Source organism: Maniola jurtina, chromosome 21 (assembly GCF_905333055.1).
Source record: "Maniola jurtina chromosome 21, ilManJurt1.1, whole genome shotgun sequence".
NCBI lineage: Eukaryota > Metazoa > Arthropoda > Insecta > Lepidoptera > Nymphalidae > Maniola > Maniola jurtina.
Window position 1 is genome coordinate 5,782,213 of NC_060049.1, and position 20,404 is coordinate 5,802,616.

The 20,404-nt window shown below is 35.5% G+C and overlaps 1 protein-coding gene across 1 annotated transcript in view; it reads left to right on the top strand.

Annotated features, from left to right (window-relative positions):
• Positions 1-20,404, top strand: part of LOC123876230 (transcription factor Sox-5) — a 191,824-nt gene that overhangs the window by 54,015 nt on the left and 117,405 nt on the right. The window contains exon 2 of the mRNA XM_045922414.1: positions 10,942-11,481. Within this exon, the coding sequence (XP_045778370.1) occupies positions 10,946-11,481 (536 nt within the window). The 5' untranslated portion in view covers positions 10,942-10,945. The remainder of the gene's footprint in view (positions 1-10,941; positions 11,482-20,404) is intronic.

Below are 20,404 nucleotides of genomic sequence, written 5' to 3' on the forward strand. Positions count from 1 at the left end.
TTCGCTTCGTTAGAAAAGTTTCATGTCGTGTTTATTGTGCGTTTATGGACGTGACGCAACTCTACGTGTAAAGTGTAATTTTCGTAATTCGAGATTCAATTGTTATAGTTACGAAATATTACACGACAAGAACCTATTATGAAATGTTGAGTGTTGACATATTATTGTTTCGCTTATACATTGCTTAATAACTGTTAGGACGAGGAATTATCAGCTCTTGCATTGCTGGATCAATGGATTCCTCAATCATACTAATATGAAGTTACTATATAGCCTATATTAAGGATTATTTACATTGGTCAGCTTAAAAAAAGGTTTTTAGTCATTAAAATTATAACTTGTATTCAGTTTAAAATTAGAGACATTACAGTGTTTGTTAATTGCAAATCCCGATACAGAGACAAACGTATGCACAAACAGCAAATTAATCCTCACTATCAAAAGGGGTTTGGGAAACTACCCCTTGTTACCGGATAAATTCGAATATGATCACCCCATCTACGATTATTTCGGGGCAAACATTTCGATGTATTTATTCTGGTGTTTATTTTGAAGCGTAATATGTCGTGTTCCACTTTGATGTCGTGAAATCGCTTCTGTTCTTTGTCAGTCGTTCAAGGATTTACATCTATGAAGTGATACGTTTAATTCTGGATTTTATTGACTTCTATTTCGGTTTAATTTCCTTTGTAACTCGATACGGAATTACCACTTTCGAGAATTGGATCGGTCTGTGTAGAATTATTGCATATGGTTGGTTGGAGTTTGTTTGGCAGTATGAATGGTTCATTATACGTAGGGATACTTTGAGCGGGGCGCAGATAATATTTGCGATGTACACCATTGTTTATGATTTGGACAATTGTTTGTGTTGCTCTGTCAAAGGATGTGCACTTGTTTGTTTTAAGCGACGACAGCTAGGGCAGGGGGATCGTACGTATTATAAACAATATCATTTTAATGATACATTGAACTTTAGTCTTTCTTTGTAGCTGTACGCTTTGAATGCGCTTTGGGTTGCCGTTAATCCGCGACTTCGTCATTTATAAAAATATTGTGTTTTCTCGTGTTGGTTTGAGAAAAATCTTCAAGTACCGCTCCGAACAAAATTTCTCTATCGAAAGCTTTCCTTTGCGGGCAACTGTGCGGAAACGTAGTGGCATCTTGACTCCAACTCGGGTACTTACTTGTATTTTCATGCTCAACTATAAGCCCGCCATTTCATTTCCACTGTTTCATTCAGAAGTGTTTTGTGCACTTTTCGAGTGGATTGCATTTGTTTCACAATAATTTTTATTCAAAAATGTACCATCGTAATTGAATAGAAAAACTCCATGTTAAAAGCTCTTTTAAATATTTTTAATATATGATTTTTTCTTGCTGAAAATTTTTATATGAAAATGGCGAGGTTGTGAACCACGTAGGTTCAATGTAAAGGCGAAAATTTTAATCACGACATTAGTTTTTTTTTTAATTTGAAAAATGTGTGAATTTCTTTACATTGGAAATTTTAAAAAGAACTGTAATCTAGGCATTCATTACATGGTTTGAAGTGTTTAGTATTGACTGCGGTTTAGTTTGTTATACTAAAAAAGCGGTCAAGCGCAAGTCGAACTCGCTCATGTAGGATTCTGTACCATCGTAGGTAGGTACAAGAAATAATACTTTTTGTGATGACAACCCAAAAAGGTTTTCGGGTCTTTTATTGTGGTAATAGACACCTGCCCAAGTTTATATCAACGGGAAGTACTTATAGGTTTTGATATCCTTGAAAGGTCTTGACACACACGACAGACAGACAGATAAGTAAGTGATCCTATAAGGTGTTTTTCTCTGTAGATATGAAATCCTAAAAATACATAGAGAAAGAAGCTCTACTTCAAGTGTGATTTTGGAAATTGATCTCTATTATAAGTATAAGATTTTGGGATCAAAAGACTGTAATGTGGTGATAAAAACATCCCAATGCCAATGCGAGCTTAAACATTCAAAAATATACAAGTAGGTATCAACGTAGGACAAAACAATTACGTGCCACATTTGGAGGTAGCAGTCCTCGGCGATTATCTTAAACAAGAGGGCCTGATGAGTGCATTGTGTAGTCCTCAGGTCATTCAGGGAAATGAACCAAGATTGTGAGGAGCTAGTGAAAGAGGTCGCGTGAATCGGTGCTTCAACGTTCTACCAAAACTGCGTCTTTTAACAAATCTAGGCTTCTTAAAATTGCAACTAAAAGGCGTTTTTAGATTTGGGTTTCTTTAGTTGATATTTACATATTACATATTACATTTCCGCCGAGTTTCTTGCTGATTCTTTTCGATAGGAATGGCATTCCGAACCAATGGTAAATTCTTTTGACGATTTAAAAGCATTTGTAAAAGTTTATTTGAATGAAAATAATCTATTCTATTATTAAGATAGTAAATATATTTTGAAATACAGTCAATAGTCTATAATCTGAAATGTTATAAAAATATAATAGCTTCAGCTGTATTTTTCCAATAACAATATTTGTATTCAGTTAGAATAAAAACTCGACTTGCTATAGAGTTAATTATAACATTAATTTTATGAAATTATTTATAATAGGTACTTAAAAGATTATTTATAAGTACTTAAGAGAAATATTTGAAATATTGTATTTTTATAGTTTCTACTCAAAATTTCGTAATCTCAATGATAAAATCTAGACAGCAAAAATATACCTACCTAGGAAATCGGTTGTAAACTCACGGCCCTATGGGTTTGTGAGAATATCAGTAGCTAAATAACTTCAAACGTCGTCGCTTTCATGATTTTGTTATAATTTGCCCTATTATTATCGCAAAGTCGAAAATATTTTCCCTATTTCCATTATGTAGGTACAGGGGCACAACAAAAAGATGTTGTACTAATCTTGCCGGTGATTGAGCATTGTGCCGGCGACATTACCGGCATTGTTTGCGCCGACATAATCATAACGTCTCTTATTACCCTAGCAGTCGGGGGAACTGACTGTTATGGAAATAGACTCTTTTGTATCTTAGAAAGTTAGGCCTAATACATCTTTTATGTGTGTTTCAGAGTTTTTAGGGTTCCGTGCCTCAAAAGGAAAACGGAACCCTTATAGGATCACTTTGTTGTCTGACTGTCTGTCTGTCTGTCTGTCAAGAAACCTATAGGGTACTTCCCGTTGATCTAGAATCATGAATTTTGGCAGGTAGGTAGGTCTTATAGCACGAGTACAGGAATAAATCTGAAAACCCCGAAATTGTTGTTACATCATAAAAAAAATATTAAAATAATATGTTTTAATTTTAAAAGTAAGATAACTATGCCAAGTGGGGTATCATATGAAAGGGCTTTACCTGTACGTACATTCTAAAACAGATATTTATTTATTTTTATGTATTTTTATTTTTGACTTATTGTGCAAAATGTTGGAAAAAATACCCGAGTACGGAACCCTCAAAGCGCGAGTCTGACTCACACTTGGCCGGTTTTTTAACTACTCAGATAGAAGTTAGCCCTTGACTGTAATCTTACCTGGTGGTAAATGATGATGCAGTCTAAGATAGAAGCGAGCTAACCTGGAACGAGTAGGTGTTCATTAAACCCACACTCCTTTAGTTTCTACACGCCATCGTCGCGCGGCTTAATCGTTTGGCGGCACGGCTTTGCCGGTAGGGTGGTAACCTAGCCACGGCCGAAGCCTCCGAAGCGTCCGACCAGAATAGACCAGTTTCGTAGAAAAACAAATCTCCTCTTAGAACGAGAAGGGTTAAGCCAGAGTCCACCACGCTGGCCAAGTGCGGATTGGCAGACTTCACACACCATTGAGAACAAACATATGAACTCTCAGGAATGCAGGTTTTCTCGCGATGTTTTTCCTTCAGTGTTAAAGCGAGTGATTAATTTCTTAAAACGCACATAACGTGCGTGCCCAGAATTGAACCCCCGACCACCTGAATAGGAGGTAGAAGTCCTACACAAGGCTATCACGGCTCAGAGTTTTTATTTCTAGGTTGAAATATTTTAATTTCTTTTCAAAATGTCAATCTGATAGCTAAAATTCTAACGAGAATCCGTTTCCATACATTTGCCTACTTAGAACGCATTGTCGCGTGCCCAATGGGTAATTTCCCCTATTGTCAGTCACAAGAAAATCTTTCCTACAAGGATGTTCAACTTCTACTAGAAATGATTGTCATTATCTTATAAGAACTTCTATGGCAAGTAAAATTATAATAACATGATGGTTCCTAAAAATATTAAGTAGGTACCTGCTGTGAAGAGGAAAGCGAGGTAAAACGGACTACTAAGAACATCCATATTTAGTTAATTTATTCAATAAAGCAAAGATCAATTTAATTCACATGGATTTTTTTTTTAAAAACAATTTAAAAATGTTTAAGTAATAATTCGGCCAATATAAAAGCATTCCTAAAATACTATGTATTATACCTATTAGCCATCTTCCAGTCCGATGGGATTTCCTGTCGGCAACATCTCAGGAACCTTTCTCCTTTGACGTTAAGTGAGCACTAAGATTTTCGAAAATTCATCCCGAAGTGGGTTTAATAGGCAGTTCGTCATTCCAGTGTTTATGTAAGTCAATTGTATTAGCGTCTTAGAAGAACATCAATTTCTATACTTCTAAATTCAAAAATGACGAATTATCATCCTCTAGGTATGTTACACCCTTCGGGGGATAAATTTTCAATAATCCTTTCTCATGTTTGAGGAACTCCTTTGCAAAATTTCATGCTTCTAGAACCACCTGTTTTAGTTGTGCGTTGTCTAAGTCAAAGCCAAAGTCAAATAATGTGTTTTTGGTTGTCATTTGTTGCATTAATTACGTAAACTCATTAAAGCTACGAGAGTTCTAAACGCGCCCAGGTCTGAGAAGAGCCCACAAAAAACTCAGCCGAGTATTCTTTTTATCAAATAAACATATTATCAGGATGTTGTCTGTCAGTCAGTGCTACGAATTTTATAGATCTATTTTTATTCAAATAGGAAATGAATCGTACAATAAAAATCTAAACAACCATTCTTAACGTTTACAAATTGGTAGGATGAAAATGGCGCATTGAAAATTCTATTTACACGGAACGCTTGGAAAATTTATTCTGTTATTGTGAATAAACTTATTATAGAAAAGAATAATCCAGTTACTGGTCGGCGGGAGAAAACTCGGGCACTTTTCTAAGGAAGCGGGAAAAATCTGCGTTCTTCATTGGATTAAGCATGCTTCACAATATTTCTAATAAATTCCTTTTTTTTCATTGTACCTTCTGAGGAATTTCGTTCAATTTGATTTTTCTGTTTCTGTTGCATTGCAATGCTAAAAAGCATTTTTTGGGTTTTTTTTATCGATGCAGCTAATCTTAAATAAACTTTAACATAATTAGTCACTGAAATTATTTTTTCGTGAATTCAAGAGAACAATTTTATTTTGCTAGCATCAAGCATGCGAATAGATAAGTGAAATCCTAAAAAAAAAAACATATTTCATAACGACACTGAATAGGTTTACGGTATTACTCAACCTATAACTACCGTAAGTTAAATCTGGTCCTTGGAAGGAGCCTAGTTGAAACTTAATTACCCTGGACCTAAGAGTGTCCGATATGAGATTTCGACTTGAGGACTTATTTAAGACGGGGCGTAGCAATTTCCCTTAACTAATAGAGTGGAAGCTGACTTGGACCGGCTATCTCAGGTTAATTCCTAAACGGATGCACATGTTAATATATAAATTAGTCTATCTGCCATTTCACTGATTGACTTGGAAGGTTTTGACTGTCCTTCGATTCCGAACTGATAACAACCTTTGTCAAAAAAACCGGCCAAGTGCGAGTCGGACACGCGCACCGAGGGTTCGGCTCGGGTATTTTTTTCGACATTTTACTCGATGAATCAAAAACTATTATGCATAAAAATTAATAAAAATCTGTTTTACAATATACAAGTAAAGCCCTTTCTTATGATACTCCACTTGGTAGGTATAGTTATCTTACTTTGAAAATTTAAACCCTTTTTTTAAATGATGTAACCACAAATTCACAGTTTTCGGATTTATTTCTTTACTTGTGCTATAAGACCTACCTACCTGCCAAATTTCATGATTCTAGGTCAGCGCGAAGTACCCTATAGGTTTTCTTGACAGACACGACGGACGGACGGACAGACAGAAAGACAGACAGACAAAAAGTGATCCTATTAGGGTTCAGTTTTTCCTTTTGAAGTACGAACCCCTAAAAACTGTCCTCCTTTCACAAAAATACTTCCTTTTGACTTTGCCGTAGTCGGGTAAAAAGTGTGATACAAATGATCTATCATTGAATCAGGTGCTTCGCTAAATACAACAAATTTTTCAACAGCGCATTAAAAAGCGATTTTTCCACGTCGCAAAGGGTTAGCGACTCGTTTAACAAAACAATTTACCGTCAATTTAGTAACGTTATTGTTTCCGCCCAACGCTCCCCTTCTCGAACTGAAATCAGCTGTGCCCTATTGAACCTTACCCTAATATTTTTGTAGCGCTTCCATCAAATTGTCATTAATATGCCTTGTTATTTGTACTTAGATGATTTTGTAAAATGATAATTTTTAAATTCATCGTAATTTTTTTGAAAATTTTACAACAAAACTTAAAGCTAGCCTTATCTAATTACTATACAAATTATGCCCGCGTGGAATGGTGCCAAGAATACTGGCTGCATTTTCGCGCTGGACAGCCAGGCTGATCCGTTGCGCTAAAAATGAGCCAGGCCTTCTGTCACCCGATGAGGTTAAATTGTAATTTTAACTTTGCACTAATGATGTTCTTGGCCGTTGGATTTGGTACAAAAGTAATAATTCCTTTAATTCCTAGCCTGGATTTAATACCTTACGTCTATGCTTCTCATGCATGGGTGCGTTTGGAACCCTCTTAGCGTTAGTTTTGATTTAACGTAATTAATAAAAATTATAACCTTTACGACAATTTATTTGTTAAATTAACCATTTACAATCAAAAAAATGTACAGTGGTACCTATTTTGAATAAAAGGCTTTGACTCCGGACTTAATGAACTTTATGAAAATACTCCTTGCTTTAGAATAATGCTAGACGTAGGTACTAATCACAACAAATAGTTTACCTCACAACAAACAGATTAACCACCTATTAGGCTAGATTTATCCTAGAGAATATTTCATAGAGAATCCATAAATAATACCATCTGTAACATTTTCTGAACACAATCCTCCTACACAATTTTCCGAACGTAATTGACTTAACTATTTTCGCGCCAAATCGCCATATTGTTCCCGCCACCGCGTGATGTTATTGTACTGGTAATAGGAAGGAAATTAATAGTTACAAACATAAAATGTAATGCACTGCATCAAGTCTTTACTATCACAGACATAGAGCTTATTTTCGTGTGTTTCGTGGCAAGTGTAATCTGGTTTCAGGTTGAGAACTATCGAGGGATGGAGTGACTACAACAACAGTAAATCCATTTCAATTTCAACATGCTTCCAGTTTATTATTGTCAAGTGCAGATTGCTTATTCATTTGATTTACAATTGGATTTGTAGAGTTTGATTTCGATTTTCTAACACCTACCTGCCTTTATAAAAACAACCCTTGTAATAACATATAGGTAGATATTTAAATTTCATCCATAGATTTATAGAAGCATTTTAGCTCAAGTACTTACCTTATTCAGCTGGCAACCTACTAAATCAGTTTATAAGCATGGATCTACGAAAGAAATGACTTCCATGTTAGGTATAAGTAAAAATTTATTTGAAAGATAATTTTGATTAGCTACCTACCTACATTTTCTTTGCATCAATGACAAGTTTTGTAATTCACCATCTCAATCAATCGATTACTGATAATATGGATTTCCTCTTAGAATAAGAAAGGGTTAGGCTATTAGAGAGAGAGCCAGCGCGTATCAGACCTTTGTCATTTTATAAAAGCTGAGTTTCTCTACGTATTGTCCCCAGCATAGGGAGGAACGATCAGCGACTATGAAGTTTGAATTATGGTGGCTTTGGGAGATAACAGGTAATAAAGGGGTAAAAAAAGGTCTGACACGCGCTGGCTCTGAGGCATAACGCTGACCAAATGGGGATTTGCAGACTTTACACACCTTTGAGAACTTTCAGGCATGCAGGTTTTCTCATGGTGTTTTCCATCATGGCTATCATCGCCCTATTATTATGGATAATGATTGTCATTGGTCTGGTTGGAGACTTCGGCCGTGGCCAGTTACCACCCTACCGACGAAGCCGTGCCGCCAAGCGATTTAGCGTTCCGATACGATGACGTGTAGAAACCGATCAGGGGTATGGGTTTAATGAAACTGCCATACCCCTCCCAAGTCACCCCGTCCATATTAGACTATCATCACTTACCATCAGGTGAGATCGCAGTCAAAGGCTACCTTGTTTTGAACAAAATGTACCTACTTGTAAAACAATTCCAAGACAAATAAGATGGCATCCTCCAAGGATTCGTAACTCCTCAAGCGACCCTCCTTTGTCAGGCGGCCGATAACACAATTTCTAGTGTCACAGTGCTAACGGGACTTTATTTTATTAGGGGCTGTATGACTTCCGAACCCGAGCAACCATCGATTTACTTAGCTCCAGGTCTTAATAGGACACTATAATATAGTAGGTACTGAAGTATACCAGCTATACCTACTCACGTATTTAATCGATGTAAGCCCGATTAGTTTTGATCCCATCATAAACTTAAAACCGGCCAAGTGCGAGTCAGACTCGCGCACCAACGGTTCCGTACTCGGGTATTTTTTCCGACATTTTGCACGATAAATCAAAAACTATTAGGTATGCATAAAAATAAATAAAAATCTGATTTAGATGTACAAGTAAAGCCCTTTCATAATATGATACCCCACTTGGTAAAGTTATCTTACTTTGAAAATTGAAACACATTTTAATTTTTTTTAATGATATAACCACAAATTCACAGTTTTCAGATTTATTCCTGTACTTGTGCTATAAGACCTACCTACCTGCCAGATTTCATTATTCTAGGTCAACGGGAAGTACCCTATAGGTTTTCTTGACAGACACGACGGACGGACGGACGGACAGACAGACAACAAAGTGATCCTATAAGGGTTCCGTTTTTCCTTGTGACCTACGGAACCCAAAAAAGTATTGAAGTATTTATATTATGGAAGTATAATAAACAGCTTGTCATTACCTAATCATGTAGGTACTCAGGCATGTTCAAAATATACTTACACGCATGTACAATCATATAACCCCAATCAATACATAAGGGGCTCCCAATCGTCTTCATTGGATGTGCCAACAAATGAATTTCTTGTTCAGACACCACCGTCTGGCTTCGTTTGATGTCTGTTTGTTGGGTACATACCGGCTTAATTGGGCTACGAAATTGACTTATTTCATCAACCGTTTCTTATACTACAGATGTAGATTAAGAAGGGTCACTATTGAGTTTCTTGCAAACGTCTTCGGTAAAATCAACCCTATCTACCAAACCTAGACGATTTAGAAGAGCTTCAAAAGCCTATTTAGATTTTTAGGGCTCCGCACCTATCCCACAAGGAAAAACGGAACCTTTATACGATCAATTTGTTGCCTGTATGCCTGTCTGTCTTTCTGTTGTCTTTACATTTGTCCGTCTATCTTTCTATCCGTCTGTCGTGTCTATCAAGAAAACCTATAAGGTACTTCCCGTTGACCTAGAATCATGAAATTTGACAGGTTGATTTGCCGTCAACGGGAAGTACCCTATAGGTTTTCTTGACAGATGCGACAGATGGACAGACAGACAGACAACAAAGTGATCCTATAAGGGTTCCATTTTTCCTTTTGAGGTACGGAACCCGAAACATCGGGAGAAGCGCCACGTCAAAGAAAACTCGAACGTCGTACAAACGGGCACCTTAAGTCCAAATCAGAAGCAATTAGTACAATCAGCAGAGCCCAATTAGATGCTTTAACGAAGCGAGTTGGCGCCCAAGTTGCTGACAAATACGACGCCTGTCCGACCTGGGAGAGGATGCGATGTGTTTGTGTTTGCTAACAAGATGATACCTACTGATGCAGGAGTTTTAGCTGTTTAACTTAAACCGTTAGATGTACGACATGGCATTGGTTGTTGAACTTAACTTGATTTTGAATTGGATACTTCTCCTCAATCCGACACACAACAACAAACAACTCAATCGACCAATCGACCTATCTCTATCTATAATCAATTAACTTGTTTGAACGACATGTCAATGAGCCAAATAGAATTTTCACTTACTACAAGTGTAAATTAAAAATTTAAAACACCCCCGACAAGTGAAGGTTACAGTAACTAGAAAAGAGCTGATAACTTTCAAACAGCTGAACTGATTTTCTTGAATTATAGCTAAGAACACTCTCGATTACGCCACCTTTCAAACAAAAAAAACTTAATTAAAATCGGTTCATTAGTTTCGGAGCTACGATGCCACAGACAGATACACAGATACACAGATACACACGTCAAACTTATAACACCCCTCTTTTTGGGTCGGAGGTTAAAAAGAAGACAAGGGACAATGCAATAGGCATATTTTTTTTGAAAATAATAATTAAATCTATGCATCGCACGAGAACTTCGTTGTAATTTTGCTGGAGTCGTTGAAGAAGACAATATTAAATCAAAATCTTAAAGTCCATCAATATTCATTTTAATAATGCGAAAGTGTCTATTTGTCTCGTAGCTTTTCACGGCCAATTTTGATGAAAGGTACCTACGGAGAGAACTTGCAGCCCAAGGACCGACATAGGCTAATTTTCTTCGGAAATTAAAGAGTTTCGTCGGGATTAAAAAAAATCTGAACTAATCTTCAACATGGATGAAGTCGCGGGCATTATCTTCGTGTGTATAATATCATGAAATCAAATGGATTCTTTTTGTCCACAGAAACATGTCATCTAAAAGAAAATCGCCACCCTCTAAATTGCAAGAAGGAGCCGCCGACACAGAGAAATCGGAACCGGGACCCGCCACCCTGGAGTTCTCCGACACCCACGAATCAGACGAGAACGACCACCAGAACTTCTACAAATTCTCCCCAAGCTCTTCCCCCAGAACCTCAATAAGCGAGGAGGACACCTACGAAGACGAACAGCCAAGCAAGAAGCAAAGATTCGACCAATCATTAGACATGACAAACAACCTTCTAGTCCCATCGTCCTTTCTAAGTCTCCACCAAGTCAGTGATCTTCAAACCAGAAGACGTGGCTCCTCAGAATGCAGTAGTCCAGGAGCCGAGGCTAAAGTTTTGGGACTCTGTAATAATAACAATTCATTGCTGAACCACAACAGCGCGTTGTCGCTTTCCGCGCCCCACAAGCGGTCGATGGATGATGTGCTGAAGAGATTAACGTCCAAAATGAACAATAGCACTATTAAAGAGGAGAAGAGGCCTACACCGTCGACGACACCTGTGAAACAAAACAAGTAAGTTAAGAGACTTGTTTTTAAAAATAATGTACCTAGTCGTTAGTGATACTTTTGCCTAATACCTAGTGCTTAGGTAGATCTAAATATAAGTAAAATAAAAAGTTTTTGAAAACCCGACTGCGGTCCCTATTTACTAGTTATATAATATTATTAGATACTCTACTCAATGAGCTCTAGACACTAATGTTAGGGTAAATAAAATTTTTTATTTACCCCCTATTTCATGTTTGGGAGCCCCCCTGAAAAAAAAATCCATTTCTAAATCCATATTTCGGTTTTGGGTCAACGTAACTCACTTCGTCTACAAGCTAGAGAGACCTGTGACAGGCGGGCAGACAGACGGACGGACAGACAGACAGCATAGTGGCTCCGTTTTTACACTTTAGATACGGTACCCTAAAAATAAAATTTGTCCTTAGCTTTTGACGTAAACAACCTTAGCACGTAGGAGACAGAATAACATTGATTTATCTACAATGTCATACATAATAGTTTATTATCATTATAATAATGATTTCCGTATCTAGGGTAAACATTGCGAAACAAAACATTTGATTAATAAGTAAATTAAGTATACATATACTGTAGGAAATTACCAATAAGGTGACTAAAGATTATCTCTAACACAATAAAGACGTTTCTACGGACATAATGATTATTTCAAGTGCATTAAGTCTGATCTAATTAAAATACCCTAGGTTAGAACAGATTGATCAGCAAGTGAGCATGATAGATAGATAGATAGATAGAAACACTTTATTGCACACAAAAACACATGTAAAAGATCACAACACAGAAAGAAGAAAACAGAAAAAACAATTGTGTGCAAAGGCGGCCTTATTGCTTAGAGCAATCTCTACCAGGCAACCTTTGCTGAAAGGAGAAGTTCTAGGGATGGATAGTACCAAGTCGCAAGGAAATTCATTTCCTTCATCATGATCATTTTTGCATGATAATTTTTCAAGATTTTTCCACAGATAATTTGAAAAACGTCCTTATCTATTTCAAATAGAGTCATATCCATGTCTGTGAGTTAGAAAAAGAGAAATTATCAGAACATTTTCAAGGCAAGAGTGAATAGTCATATTTTAGGTAAGAGACCTTGCTTGCATCATTGCTTTCCTTAAGATAGCTAGATAGATAAGATAGATAATAGATTTTTATTCAAATAAACTTTTACAAGTGCTTTTGAATCGTCAAATAATTTACCACTGGTTCGGAATACAGTTCCTACCGAGAAGAACCAGCAAGAAACTCGGCGGTTGCTCTTTTCAATTATCCAATTTAAAGCATGATTGTGGTCAAGCGGAAATCTATCCTGCAATATCAAAAAAATCTGAAAAACGTGTTGAACACGACGTGTGTCTAAGATTCATCCTGATTAAAATGTTACCCATATTTCTATACTAATAATATTATAAAGAGATAAAGTTTGTATGTTTGTCTGTCCGAAGTAATCTCTGGAACTACTGAAGCGATTTTGATTATTCTTTTACTAATACCTACTCGTAGAAAGCTACATTCCTCCTGAGTGACATAGGCTATATTTTATTTTAAGAACCCGTGCAAAGCTGGGGCGGGTCGCTAGTTCATACTAATATTATAAATGCGAAAGTGTGTCTGTCTGTCTGTCTGGCTGTCTGTCTGTCTGTCTGCTACCTTTTCAAGGCCCAACAGTTTAACCGATCCTGACGAAATTTGGTACAGGGTTAGCTTATATCCCGGGGACGATGTAGCGGACATCCTCTAGTTAATTATAAACGCTATAGAAATGGAATAATGACATTTTATGTTGTATTAAATTAACCCTACTTGAACCAAACTTTAATACTTACAAAATAGCCTTTCTTTGCATTAAAAAAAGTCAAGTGCTTCCCTTCCCGAATCCTACTAAATGTCACCACATAATTACAGCGTCGTAACTACCGTTTTAATTACCGACTGTTTTACTGTCCCACCAAAATAAAACAAGTGCTTGCCGTGCTTAGCCGTTTTCTATTTAATTGGCCATATAATAGGCAGTTAAAAACAATGTTAAGACCACCACGAACCTTGTAATAGCTAAGCGTGGTTTTAACTAGCCTTTTATACGTAACATGTCCTTGGTTACCTAACGGAAATGTTCACATGCGATGATTTTTTAGAGTTCCGTACCTCAAAAGGAAAAACGGAACCCTTATAGGATCACTTTGTCTGTCAAGAAATCCAACCTAAGGGTGCTTCGGTCGACCTAGAATCCTGAAATTTGGCAGATAGCATATCTTATAGCACAAGTAAATGAAAAAATCCGAAAACCATAAATTTGTGGATACATATTTTGGCTGGGTTTTTCCTTACAATATGGCCCTTTTCGATTTCAAATACCACAAGTCAAGTCAAGAACAACTGCTTGATCCAATCCAAAATTAGTAGCCCGTAACTCCAATAATATAATAATTAATTGGTTGGTAAATGGCATATATTACAAATGTAAATTTAAAATTTATAACACCCTCGACAAGTGAAGGTTACTGTAACTAGAAAAGAGCTGATAACTTTCAAACAGCTGGACCGATTTTCTAAGATTATATCTATGAATTATATCTAAGAACTCTTTCGATCAAGCCACAAATTTTTATTTTTCAAATAAAAAAAACTAAATTAAAATCGGTTCATTCGTTTAGGAGCTACGATGCCACAGACAGATACACAGATACACAGATAGGCACACAGATACAAAGATACACACGTCAAACTTATAACACTATTACTAGGATAAACTTATAAACTTATAAACTTTTTGGGTTCGGGGGTTAAAAATAGTCGTTATAACTAGGATTTGTGATACTTATAAGGATATTATTTATTCGCACTCAGCAATAGGTACTTGGTCTAGTTCACAATTAAAATTAGAAGCTGATAATTTAATAATAGGTGCTAGAGGTTAACACGGTCGAGAGATCTATGTCAATATTTGTATTTACTTGGCTGTATCTAACGCATTATCTCCGTAATTAATTGCGATAGTTATTATTATATTGTTTTCGCGGATGTTATGGTTACTATGGGATACATTGTTTGTATTATATGTGTATATGTCGACATCTCTCTACGTCCTCTTCCCCATTGCTGAGAGTCGTGATCCCTTCACCCAAGGATTCTTTTGTAAACGATCGATGCCATTTCCATCGATTCTTTGCGATATGCAGGGCTTCGTTAACCCGGCTATCAAGAGTGGTGTGGATTTCAAAAGTCCAAACTCAAATAATTTTTAAAGTAGGTAGGTAGGTACACTTTTTGATTGTCAATTGTTGGATTTGTAAAATGATGGATTCTAAACGCGCTCAGGTTTAAGAAGAGCCCACTACAAACTCAGTACATCGGACTAAGCCCTTAAGATCTCTTTCCGTCCACTTTGCCAGTATGTCAACATGCCCTTCCTAATCCATTCTTAGGTACTAGTAAACTTATGCTAATATTAAATGAAATGAAATGAAGCTTAGTCAAAGCTTCATTTCATCTGGGACAAGTGTGCCAAGTTGTCCCTTATTCCCCTTTTCTCTATTTTCACATCTGTAAATGCGACAAGATAACAGGGTCTAGCCATAACAAACTCTAGACTAATGACAAAAGGCGGTAGTTCGAAATAAGATGTAACCCAATTGCACGGGGTATTCGACCGGTATAATGACAAATGTATGGCCATTGTCCCGCGGGTATCCACTAATTAAACGCAGTGCTAATCGCCAGAGATTAAGACAGGGCCCGTAATGTGTAACAATCTATCTACGTTATGATGTTGTTTTGTGTGTGGGACAAGTCACTGACGATAAATATTTTTATCCGACTGCGGCAAAGCCAGAAGGAAGGGTGATTTTAGCAGTCTATGTATGTATGTATGTTTGTATCCAAATTCTGTGTGTCCCACCGTAGTGCCTAAACTAATGGACCGATTTTAGTGAATGAGGTGTCAATTGATTCGTTGTAAGATACGGGTGGCATAGGCTATATTTGATACGAAAAAAATTGACGTAACGGACGTTACATCATAAAAAGTGAAGGTGGATTTGATTTCTTTGAACTTTTTGAATTCTGACAATCAAAAAGTTCCTACGGGATATCTCTCTACTTTTCGTCGCAGTTGGTTAAACTACTGCCATAGTTTAACCGACGGTTAACCATTGGTTAAACTACTGCCATTTGGTCTGCCGTGACATTGGAACAAACGACACACTTTCGCATTTATAATATTTAAAAGATTATGAACTTTTAAAACCCATTGTTTTTATTTTAAAGGAAATCGCTTATTACATGTACCAAACTTAATAACCCAAATTGTTAACAATAGACGAAAACTTAATTTGTACAGTGATATATATATTTTGAAAGCACAATGTAAATGTTCCAAATTATAAAAGGCAGGTAACATTAGTTAATATGAATATCTTATTTATGATGGAGTTGAGTGATGGTCCACCTGCGGCTATGTTTTATGGGTGTTTTTACGAAACAATAGAAATCTTTGAGTTCATCTACCACATCTTAGCTGGTTATACTTTGTTGTAAGAGTTTTTTTTTTTTGTTTGTATTTGTATTTGTATTTATTTATTCTTCGTTTCAGACTTATAAAAGCACTTACGAAAGTCACAATACATTGAAAAAATAAGTCTACCAAATATGTAGGATCTAAATAATATCAAAATAACAATAGTAACAATAGTAAACTAATATTACGGGTACACAAGTAGGTACATAATTTTTAGCTTAGCTCGTTGAATAGCTTGTGCAGGGCTACATTTTCCATGCGTTTTTATCATCTATATAATCATTAATCTTATAATAACTTTTTTTAATTAAAATTTCTTTTATTTTACTTTTGAACTGCCTGTCAGAAAGATCGGTTATATCCTTTGGAATCATGTTGTAGAAGCGTATCGAACTGCCCATAAATGATTTAGTCGTTTTAGATAACCTGTATTTGTGTCCACTTAACTTATGTTTATTTCGTGTATTATAGTGATGAGAGTCAGAGTTCTTCTTATACGATGGTAGATGTTTTCTAATGTACATAATGTTCTCAAATATATAAAGTGAAGGCATGGTCAGAATGCCGATATCTTTAAACAAATGTCTTAGAGAATCTCTGGGCTTCATCTTATAAATGGCGCGAATAGCTCTTTTTTGGAGTATAAAAATTGTTTTCCAATCCGCAGCAGAACCCCACAACAGAATTCCGTAAGACATCAAGCTTTGAAAATATGCAAAGTACACTATTTTAGCCGTTTGAACATCTGTTAACTGCCTTATTTTACGAATTGCAAATACTGCTGAACTGAGTCTACTTGACAGAATATTAATATGCGGTCCCCATTGTAAACTAGAATCAATAGTTAGTCCAAGGAAAAGAGCTTCGTCGACAATTTCTAATTTTTCATTGTTGAGAAATATCTCAACATTTCTTTCACCACGAAAGTTCGATGAGGCAAAATATACACACTTTGTTTTTTTACTATTTAATGCTAAGTTATTGACCGAAAACCATTGCGAAAGCTTGGTTAGTGCTTTATTAAGGTTGCCCAAATCACAGGTTTTTCTGTTAACTTTAAATACGAGAGAAGTGTCATCAGCAAATAATACGATATCTGCTAGTTCTTTTACTATATTAGGAAGATCGTTAATATAGACTAGGAACAAAAATGGACCGAGAATTGATCCTTGTGGCACTCCTAATTTGACCTTAGTTCCTACAGATGTTCCTTTATTGACATATACTCTCATTTCTCGGTCAGTTAAGTATGATGAAATAAGTTTTAGGGCCTCATCAGTAACTCCATAGTACTTCAGCTTTCGGACTAGAATTTCGTGGTTTACGCAATCGAAGGCCTTTGAAAGATCGCAAAAGATGCCAATTGCGTTTTGCGATTTTTCCCAGGCCTCTAAAATATTCTGTATTAAGTCAGCTCCAGCGTGAGTTGTAGATCTGCCTTTCGTGAACCCAAATTGTTGTTTGTGTAGAAATCCATTGATGTTAAAATGAGCACTTAATTGCGTTAGTAATACTTTTTCAAATATTTTACTAAGAACTGGCAATATCGACACAGGTCTGTAGTTGGTTGGATCATATTTACAACCAGATTTATAAATTGGAACTACTTTGCTTAATTTCATCAAATCCGGGAATACACCTTCGTCAATACTAATATTAAATATGTGTGCCAATATAGGAGCAATTTCATAAATAATTGATTTGATTGCTTTAACCGACATTCCCCATAGATCTTCACTTTTTTTTACATTGATTAAATTAAAAGATTTTACAATATCTTTATACGTAATGTGCTCAAATTTAAAATTAGGAGCTACGATTTCTAAACTATCCTTTAAGAGAAACTCTGCGTCATCAGGTGAAGATATTAAGTTTTTTGTAGTCTCGATAGGAATACTAGCAAACGTTGATTCAAAAGTGTTAGCAACACTCACACTGTGGGATGTCACATGTCCACCCACGTTTAGGTATATTGAGTCATTATATTTATTTTTGACTTTTCCTGTCGCATTATTTACTATGGACCACGTTGCTTTTATTTTATTGTCTGCTTTTTTAATTTTATTACTAATGTAGATTTGTTTTGCACTAATACAGACAAATTTAAATATTTTGGAATATTTTTTTACAAATCTGTCAAATTTTTCACTTTTATCATAGGTTCTTTTGAGATACAATTCGTACATTCTGTCTCGACTAATTCTGATACCTTTAGTGGCCCAATCACTAAAATTAAGTTTAGACGTAACAGTTTTGATCTGTTTTGTAAATACTTTATTATACTGGTTAGAAACCGTGTCAAACAACGTCTTGTACGTCGAATTAACATTATTTGATGGAAGATTTAGTTCTAATAGCTTTTCTTTTATTTTATTTTTGAACAGTTTTTGTCTATTTTTTGTAATAGGTCTATATTCTATTTTAGTTTCTATATTTTTGACTTCATGTTTAATGTCTACCAGCTGGGCTGTATGATCTGATCGAACACCACTTATAATTTCTTTCTCTCTAATCGGACAATTTGTAAATACATTATCAATACAAGTGGCAGAAGAGGTGGTTATTCTTGTTGGAGCCATAAACAAACTACATAAATTAAAAGATCCCAGAAGAGAAATCAATATCAATTTTTCCTTTGATTCTTTTAAGAGATCTATATTAAAGTCGCCACATACTAGAGATGTCTTACTGCTGCGGGACAATTTTACAAGCGCATTTTCTAAACATGTTGTGAATAAATCGAAATTCGCGGTAGGTGGTTTGTAAACACACAAAATTATTATGTCTTCTAGCTCTGCACATGCTATTTCACAATGTCTTTCAATCGAGCACGATGTGATATCTTTACGCTCCTTAAACTGTATGTTACTTTTACATAGAATTATTGTGCCCCCACCTTCAGAAATTGTTCTATTAAATAGACTAGCGATTGAAAAGGTATTTATATTAAAAGACATTTTCGTTGGCTTGAGCCATGTTTCAGAAAAGCACAAAATATGAGGGCTATGTTTATCTATCAATAATTCTATGTCAGGTATTTTGCCAGAGAAGCGATTTATATTCTGGTGTATTAGTTTCAAACAAGATTTTTTTCGCTTCTCTGTTGTCAAGTTTAATTGTTTAAAGATTTAGTTTTATTTTGTATTTGTACATTATCACTATTACAATTTTTGTTTTGTACAGAATCAATACTACAGTTGGTAGAGTCAGTAGGTTCCAATATAATAATATTCTTATTAACAGGTATAGGACTTGTCATAATATTAAATGCTAATAAGTCAGCTAGTCGCTTCATACTTTTTTCAGGCATATGTAATTGGTGTCTTGTACATTCAAACCCATAAATAAATGTATTAATATCGAAGTATGTCAGGTTTTTGTTATAACAACATGTCAATCTTTGTATTAAGTTATTTAAATAATAAATATATTTGTTTTGTTTCTCGCTAAATGAATGTGAATATGGTAATGCACAAACAATTACATTTGCCGTGTCAAGTTTATTCAGTACATCAATTCCCTCAATAATGTCTTTCCTCTTAATACCTAGGCTATTTCCGAATAATATAACAATGCTACTGTTTTTGTCAAAGACAGTAGAGCCTATTTTACCTATCAATTGATTAAATGTTACATTAGGCATGCAGTAATTTCTAACAGAGTTTTGCAGTTTGTAGTATAAAAGAGGTCCAAGACCGGACCCTAATTTATCAGAAAATACAATAGTAGTAGCACTATTAATGTCTGTGTTTCCAAGAGAACTATCAGTCAGTGGTGAAACAGGGCTTTCGAGTTGATTGGATTCTAATGTTTTTGCTGTCAAGATACCAGCGCTAGCACTATAATTCCTTAGTGATTGCTCTAATGTTCTTAGTTTAAGGTTTAGTCTTTCAATATTTCGGTCGTAATTTAATTTACATTCGTGTAGAGTCTGGATATAATTATTAATTTCCTGAATCAGGTCTATATTTTGTCTCCGTAATTTTGTGGATTTATGTGATAGTTTTTGTTTCTTTATCAACTTTTGTGTCTTCCTAATATACCTATTAATTTTTATATATTTCTTTAATTTCTTGTGACTAAGCCCTTGTATTTTATCTGACTTTGTAAGAGAAAGCGATTCATCTTTTGTGAGATCAATTGTAACCCCTTGTGGTGAAGGCCATGAATTTTTACTCACTAATTCCTGATATAAACTGTCAGAATTGTTATTCTGAATTTCGTCGCATTTGGCTTTAAGAGATTGTATTTCTTGATTGGCATTATAAAGTTCTCTTTCCACATCCCTGCTTCGGACAATCTCTTCCTCATATGTTTTTATACATCCTTCTAATGTTGTTACTGCATACTCATACAGTTTTTTTTGCTCTACAATATCTTCATATTTCACATGTA